Here is an 8,957-nt window from a genome sequence, read left to right as displayed (position 1 = left end):
AAACCATGGCTCTCTCCCAGAAGCTTGGCTGGTGCGTAAAACCAGCGAATTCAGCCAAACAAAGAGGTGTAAAGGGTTCGCACTCAATAATCTGGCGCATAAAGCTTACTTCATTATTCACTGTTTAAAATATATTTTCTCAAGGAACACACACCAATAAAGTTAGTCCGGTCCTATCAAACCAGGTCTAACAATAAACTGCTGAAAAAAAGAAAATCCAATTTTTGCAGAATGGAAACACTGTATACCGTAGAGTGGCCTTCCTGGACTAGACACACTGAGCTAGCTAATGAACTATGACCTTTAGAATGGCACTGGACAAGTTAAGCCAGCCCAGCTAACACCACTGAATCCATTATGGTTTTGATAATATACAGCCGTAGCTGAATGTGTTCAATGGTCCTATTGTGGGCTTCAGACTAGATCCAGTGTAGAAGGCCACTCATGGGGGGAAGGCCACTCATGGGGGGACAGATAGGGCCACCACATGAGCGGTAACGGGGAATGGTAAGGGTAACGGCTGTCTGGGGCAGCTGTTCACTCTCTATGGGCCAGTCCCAGGGTGGGGGTTGGTGTGGGGGAGGTCCCTTTGAAATAGTTCCTGGAGTTGTCCGGACTCGGACCTCTATCCGGGAGCAGGATGATGTTGCCTTTTCTCCGCAGGGTGGACTCCCTGCTGGAGGCGATGGAGAGGGTCTCAGAGGTGGCCTCGCTGCCTCCTCCTAGTCCCTCCACAGGGGTCACACGGATGGTGGTGATGCCTTGGTGGGGGTGGTGGTGGTGGTGGTAGTGAGGGTGGTGCACGTGGGGGTGACCGCCTCCCGCGGCCCCACCGCCACCGCCATGCTCGCTGCCGGTGTCGGTGCCCGTTTGGCTTCTCCTGCCATCGAAGGAGCCGTAGCCGTCCTTGAGTGAGTCGCAGCTCTCCGAGTCGCGGTTGAGGTCGTTGAGCTCGAAGGCCTGGCGGATGCTGCCACGCTGCTCCTGGGGCTTCCACCTCCAGGAGCCACTGCCGTCCGGAGGCTTAATCACAGGCTTGTTCTCTGGGTGGGCCTCCACCCTCACAATGCCCTGGCCGGGCTCCTGGTCCGTCAGGGCCTTGTAACGGATGGAGCCTGTGCAGCTGACCACGCTGCCGTCCTCAGAGCTCTTGGGGCTGCCGTGCTGGAGCAGACCCTGCTGCTTGGACATGGTGATGACCTGCATGATGCGTGGCTGGTTAGTTAGACTGTTAGTCCTGCAGGGGGCGCCCTCCTTCAGCCACTTGGAGCGAACCGAGCCTCCCCCGCCAGGAATCCCACCGCCGCCATAGTTATCCTCCCTGTCGTCGTCATCTTCGTCCTCCCTACTGGAGGTGCCGCTGTTGACGTGCTCCTGCGTCTCCTCTGGGATGTGGACCAGCTGGGAGGAGCCTGGCCGGGACTGGATGGAGACGCGGGCCCCCCCAGCCAGGCCGCTGCTGCCACCGTTGTGGGGGAGGTGGTTGGACAGCGGCACAGTGCTGGCTGCTAGCTTCATGTACTGAGCGGGGATGTGTCCCTGAGCACGGAGCTCCGCCTCCAGGCCCATGGCGGACGGCTCAGAGCTGCACCTCAGCTCCATGGTCCTCTGAGGCGAGGAGGAGGAGGACGTTGAATGGTGGCGTCCGACCACCACCCCGCTGTCCATCACCTGCAGGGAGAGCTTGCGGTTCTCGTTCTTGCTCTTCCACTGAGACAGCAGCTGCTTGGAGCGCGTGGAGTCCATGGAGGAGTGGATGCTGGCGTGGCGGCGCGGGACGCGGTGCTCCTCGTGTAGTGAGCCACCGTGTGACCTGGGTAATGTGCTACTGTTAAAGGTCACCAGACTGTCCTGTTTACCCATGGGACTCGGCGGGGTGATGCACTCCAAGTCGGCGCTGGCCCTCTTCAGATTATTCAGGGAGCTGGACTCGCGGCAGGAGGGCACCCGGGTCAGGATGGTCTCGGGGTGGGCCGCGGTGAGGCCGTCAGCGGTGCTCACACTATTTAGGCTGTTCATGCTGTTGAGGCTGTTGGGCTGCAGGTGGCGGCCGGCACTCTGGCTGACGTTGGGCACAGTGTTGCTCCTGGGGGGCACGCGAAGCGGGGGAGGCTGGGACTGCTGTCTGGATGTGTCCTCACTGGGCTGGAAGTTACCCACTGCATACAGACCCTGAGAAGAGGAGACACCATGACAGAATTCATTATAGGTTCAACTTATCTATAACCTATATCTACCTCTACCTACTGTATCTATCTACCTATAACTGTCTAAAATAAGTATATTTTGGGAAGACAGCATTCATTATAGGATTAATGACCTATCCTGAACTACCTCTACCTACAGTTGAAGTCAGAAGTTTACATACACCTTAGCCAAATACATTTAAACTCAGTTCTTCACAATTCCTGACATTTAATCCTAGTAAAAATTCCCTGTCTTTGGTCAGTTAGGATCACCACTTTATTTTAAGAATGTGAAATGTCAGAATAATAGTAGAGAATTATTTATTTCAGCTTTTATTTATTTCATCACATTCCCAGTGGGTCAGAAGTTTACATACACTCAATTAGTATTTGGTAGCATTGCCTTTAAATTGTTTAACTTGGGTCAAACGTTTTGGGTAGCCTTCCACAAGCTTCCGACAATAAGTTGGGCGAATTTTGGCCCATTCCTCCTGACAGAGCTGGTGTAACTGAGTCAGATTTGTAGGCCTCCTTGCTCGCACATGCTTTTTCAGTTCTGCCCACACATTTTCTATACGATTGAGGTCAGGGCTTTGTGATGGCCACTCCAATACCTTGACTTTGTTGTCCTTAAGCCATTTTGCCACAACTTTGGAAGTATGCTTGGGGTCATTTTCCATTTGGAAGACCCATTTGCGACCAAGCTTTAACTTCCTGACTGATGTCTTGAGATGTTGCTTCAATATATCCACATAATTTTCCTTCCTCATGATGCCATCTTTTTTGTGAAGTGCACCAGTCCCTCCTGCAGCAAAGCACCCCCACAGCATGATGCTGCCACCCTCGTGCTTCACGGTTGGGATTGTGTTCTTCGGCTTGCAAGCGACCCCCTTTTTCCTCCAAACATAATGATGGCCATTATGGCCAAACAGTTATATTTTTGTTTAATCAGACCAGAGGACATTTCGCCAAAAAGTACGATCTTTGTCCCCATGTGCAGTTGCAAACCGTAGTCTGGACTCGTTTTACTGTGGATATAGATACTTTTGTAACTGTTTCCTCCAGCATCTTCACAAGGTCCTTTGCAGTTGTTCTGGGATTGATTTGCACTTTTCGCACCAAAGTACGTTCATCTCTAGGAGACAGAACGCGTCTCCTTCCTGAGCGGTATGACAGCTGCGTGGTCCCATGGTGTTTATACTTGCGTACTATTGCTTGTACAGATGCACGTGGTACCTTCAGGCGTTTGGAAATTGCTCCCAAGGATGAACCAGACTTGTGGAGGTCTACAATTTTGGAGGTCTTGTCTGATTTCTTTTGATTTTCCCATGATGTCAAGCAAAGAGGCACTGAGTATGAAGGTAGGCCTTGAAATACATCCACAGGGACATCTCCAATTGACTCAAATGATGTAAATTAGCCTATCAGAAGCTTCTAAAGCCATGACATCATTTCCTGGAATTTTCCAAGCTGTTTAAATGCACCGTCAACTTAGTGTATGTAAACTTCAGACCCACTGGAATTGTGATAAAGTGAATTATAAGTGAAATAATCTGTCTGTAAACAATTGTTGTAAAAATTACTTGTGTCATGCACAAAGTAGATGTCCTAACCGACTTGCCAAAACTATAGTTTGTTAACAAGAAATGTGTGGAGTGGTTGAAAAATTTGTTTTAATGACTCCAACCTAAGTGTATGTAAACTTCCGACTTCAACTGTACCTTTCTATTCCTACTATGTCTATATCTACCTATAACAAAAATGGTCTTATGCGTCTCTAGACAGACATTAGTATAAAATTCCAGGAATCTATGACGTTTTTTCAAGCACTATTCAGTGAATATACAGTATCTGACACAATAAGAAATAAATAGCCTAACCAAGAGTCAAGAGCCAAACATGAGGACTGCATGATTGTGACAGTGGATTTGTAATGCCACTGGTCATGTCTTGGTCATTGAGTCAGATAGAATGTAGCAGTCCAAACTAAACTGCATTACTATTGGGGTAAGTTACCAGTAGCACAATCATAGCCTCAAGCACTTCTGATTGAAGAATTTAAATGTGAGGATATTGTGTGGGTATGTGTAGGCGGTGTGTCATGTGTGTGTGTGGGATGTACGTGTGTTATTTATAACTTGCTATGATCCAGTACAGTCAATGATGAAAGTGGATTTTAAAGCACATTGATGAAATGGATTTCAGCAAATGCACAGTACTTTACAATCGTAATCATGTTATGTCTCTGCATATTAAGCTAATTCAATGCACATTTCACTTAGTCACATATCCATTACAGTATAGCCTACTTGTACAGTATTTAAATAATGTTCAAACATTGATACACTCATACAATAGCATGAATCATATTGCTCAAAACTAGTGCATCCTGTTCTCATTCATAAAGGTAATTGAATTTCTCTAACACCCTATACAAAAGTGCCACAGGACTCAACAAACAAGATAGAGAAACATGCCACTATTCATTACATCCATCAATATACAAACAGACAATATTATATAACCTTATATCAGAGAATAATCAAATCAAATTTAATTTAGCAGATGTTATTGCAGGAGATGTTATTGCAGGTGTAGCGAAATGCTTGTGTTCCTAGCTCCAATAGTGCAGTAATATCTAACAATTCACAACAATACACACACATCTAAAAGTACAAGAATGGAATTAAGAAATATATAATATTAGGACGAGCAATGTCGGAGTCCGGAGCATATATACAGTATATATATTTTTACATTTTAGTCATTTAGCAGACGCTCTTATCCAGAGCGACTTACAGTTAGTGAGTGCATACATTTTCACACTGGCCCCCCGTGGGAAACGAACCCACAACCCTGGCGTTGCAAGCGCCATGCTCTACCAACTGAGGTACAGGGGACTGGTAGTGTATATTTAAACTACCAGTCAAAAGTTTGGACACACCTACTCATTCAAGGGTTTTTGTTTATTTTTAAAAAAAAATTTACATTGTAGAATAATAGTGAAGACATCAAAACTATGAAATAACACATATGGAATCATGTAGTAACCAAAAAAGCGTTAAACAAATCAAAATATATGTCAGAATTGAGATTCTTCAAATAGCCACCCTTTGCCTTGATGACAGTTTTAGACACTCTTGGCATTCTCTCAACCAGCTTCATGAGATAGTCACCTGGAATGCATTTAAATTAACAGGTGTGCCTTCTTAAAAGTTAATTTGTGGAATTTCTTTCCTTCTTAATGCGTTTGAGCCAATCAGTTGTGTTGTGACAAGGTAAGGGGGGTATACAGAAGATAGCCCTATTTGGTAAAAGACCAAGTCCATATTATGGTAAGAACAGCTCAAATAAGCAAAGAGAAACAACAGTCCATCATTACTTTAAGAAATGAAGGTCAGCCAATACGGAAAATGTCAAGAACTTTGAAAGTTTCTTCAAGTGCAGTCGCAAAAACCATCAAGCGCTATGATGAAACTGGCTCTCATGAGGACCGCCACGGGAATGGAAGACCCAGAGTTACCTCTGCTGCAGAGGATAAGTTCATTAGAGTTACCAGCCTCAGAAATTGCAGCCCAAAATAAATGCTTCACAGATTCAAGTAACAGACACATCTCAACATCAACTGTACAGGGCTGACTGTGTGAAACAGGCCTTCATGGTCGAATTGCTGCAAAGAAACCACTACTAAAGGACATCAATAAGAAGAAGACACTTGCTTGGTCCAAGAAACTTGAGCAATGGACATTAGACCGGGGGAAATTTGTCCTTTGGTATGGAGTCCAAATTGGAGATTTTAGGTTCCAACCGCTGTGGCTATGTGAAACGCGATGTGATCTCCGCATTTGTATTTCCCACCGCAAAGCATGGAAGAGGAGGTGTTATGGTGTGGGGGTGCTTTGCTGGTGACACTGTCTGTGATAAATTTAGAATTCAAGGCACACTTAACCAGCATGGCTACAACAGCATTCTGCAGTGATACACCATCCCATCTGGTTCGGGCTTAGTGGGACTATCATTTGTTTTTCAACAGGACAATGACCCAACACACCTCCAGGCTGTGTAAGGGCTATTTTACCAAGAAGGAGCGTGATGGAGTGCTGCATCAGATGACCTGGCCTCCACTATCCCCCAAACTCAACTCAATTAATTGGGATGAGTCGGACCGCAGAGTAAAGGAAAAGCAGCCAACAATTCCTCAGCATATGTGGGAACTCCTTCAAGACTGTTGGAAAAGAATCCCAGGTGAAGCTGGTTGAGAGAATGCTAAGAGTGTGCAAAGCTGTCATTTACATAGTCATCAAGGCAAAGAGTGTCTATTTGAGGAATCTCAAATACAAAATATATTTTGATTTGTTTAACACTTTATTGGTTACTACATGATTCCATTTGTGTTATTTCATCATTTTGGTGTCTTCACTATTATTCTACAATGTAGAAAATAGTAAAAATAAAGAAAAACCCTGGAATCAGTAGGTGTGTCCAAACTTTTGACTGGTACTGTATATACACAGTGCATTCGGAAAGTATTCAGACCCCTTCACTTTTTCCACATATTGTTATGTTACAGCCTTATTCTAAAATTGATTAAATAAAGAATAAGTATTATCAATCTACAGTACACACAATACCAACTAATGACAAAGTGAAAACAGGTTTTTAGATTTGTTTGCAAATTTATTAAAAATAAAAAACATAAATACCTTAAGTATTCAGACCCTTTGCTATCAGACTCGAAACTGAGCTCAGGTGGATCCTGTTTCCATTGATCATCCTTGAGTTGATTGTACAACTTGATTGGAGTCCACCTGTGGTAAATTCAATTGATTGGACATGATTTGCAAAGGCACACACCTGTCTATATAAGGTCCCACAGTTGACAGCGCATGTCAGAGCAAAAACCAAGCCATGAGGTCGAAGGAATTGTCCGTAGAGCACCGAGACAGGATTGTGTCAAGGCACAGATCTGGGGAAGGGTACCAAAACATTTCTGCAGCAATGAAGGTCCCCAAGAACACAGTGGCCTCCATCATTCTTAAATAGAAGAAGTTTGGAACCACCAAGACTCTTCCTAGAGCTGGCCACCCGGCCAAACTGAGCAATCGGGGGAGAAGGGCATTGGTCAGAAGTGACCAAGAACCCAGTGGTCACTCTGACAGAGCTCCAGAGTTCCTCTGTGGAGGTGGGAGAGCCTTCCAGAAGGACAACCATCTCTGCAGCACTCCACCAATCAAGCTTTTATGGTAGAGTGGCCAGACGGAAGCCACTCCTCAGTAAAAGGCACATGACAGCCCACTTGGAGTTCGCCAAAAGGCACCTAAAGGACTTTCAGACCATGAGAAAAAAGATTCTCTGGTCTGATGAAACCAAGATTGAACTCTTTGGCCTGAATGCCAAGTGTCACGTCTGGAGGAAATCTGGCACCATCCCTACAGTGAAGCATGGTGGTGGCAGCATCATGCTGTGGGGATGTATTTCAGCGACAGGGACTGGGAGACTAGTCAGGAAAGATGAACAGAGCAAAGTACACAGAGATCCTTGATGAAAACCTGCTCCAGAGCACTCAGGACCTCAGACTGGGGCAAAGTAATACAGGACAACGACCCTAAGCACACAACCAAGACAATGAAGGAGTGGCTTCAGGACAAGTCTCTGAATTACCTTGAGTAGCCCAGCCAGAGCCCGGACTTGAACCTGATCGAACATCTCTGGAGAGACCAGAAAATAGCTGTGCAGCAACGCTCCCCATCCAACCTGACAGAGCTTGAGAGGATCTACAGAGAAGAATGGGAGAAACTCCCCAAATACAGGTGTGCCAAGCTTGTAGCGTCATACCCAAGAAGACTCGAGGCTGCAATCGCTGCCAAAGGTGCTCCAACAAAGCACTGAGTAAAGGGTATTTTTAATTTTTAATAAATTAATGTTTTTTCTTTGTCATTATGGGGTATTGTGTGTAGATTGAAAAAACAATTTAGTCAATTTTAGAATAAGGCTGTAATGTAACAGAATGTGGAAAAAGTCAAGGGGTCTGAATAATTTCCGAATGAACTACATATATATGATGGGATGTATAGACATTTTGGACAGTCTGTGGATAGAACATTTAGTATATCTGTAGAATACGAAGGATAGAATAGTATACAGTTGAAGTCGGAAGTTTTCATACACGTTTTTCAACCACTCTACAAATTTCTTGTTAACAAACTATAGTTTTGGCAAGTCGGTTAGGACATCTACTTTGTCCATGACACAAGTAATTTTTACAACAATTGTTTACAGACAGATTATTTCACTTATAATTCACTGTATCACAATTCCAGTGGGTCACAAGTTTACATACACTAAGTTGACTGTGCCTTTAAACAGCTTGGTAAATTCCAGAAAATGATGTCATGGCTTTAGAAGCTTCTGATAGGTTCATTGACATCATTTGAGTAAATTGGAGGTGTACCTGTGGATGTATTTCAAGGCCTAACTTCAAACTCAGTGCCTCTTTGCTTGACATCATATGAAAATCAAAAGAAATCAGTCAAGACCTCAGAAAAATTATTGTCGACCTCCACAAGTCTGGTTCATCCTTGGGAGCAATTTCCAAACGCCTGAAGGTACCACGTTCATCTGTACAAACAATAGTACGCAAGTATAAACACCATGGGACCACGCAGCCGTCATACCACTCAGGAATGAGATGCGTTAAGTCTCCTAGAGATGAATGTACTTTGGTGCGAAAAGTGCAAATCAATCCCAGAACAACAGCAAAGGACCTTGTGA

At 44.8% G+C, this 8,957-nt stretch overlaps 1 protein-coding gene across 1 annotated transcript in view; it reads right to left on the bottom strand.

Annotated features, from left to right (window-relative positions):
- Positions 1-537: 537 nt before the first annotated feature.
- LOC311146370 (phospholipid phosphatase-related protein type 4-like) overlaps positions 538-8,957 on the bottom strand; it is a gene marked incomplete at both ends in the record, with an annotated part of 30,048 nt that continues 21,628 nt past the window's right edge. The window contains one exon of the mRNA XM_084182856.1: positions 538-2,172. Coding sequence (XP_084038982.1) covers positions 538-2,172 — 1,635 coding nt within the window. The remainder of the gene's footprint in view (positions 2,173-8,957) is intronic.

Source organism: Coregonus lavaretus (genome assembly GCF_964263955.1).
Source record: "Coregonus lavaretus genome assembly, chromosome: 19".
Lineage (NCBI taxonomy): Eukaryota > Metazoa > Chordata > Actinopteri > Salmoniformes > Salmonidae > Coregonus > Coregonus lavaretus.
Note: the sequence above shows the minus strand (reverse complement) of the source record. Positions and strands in the feature narration are given on the sequence as shown.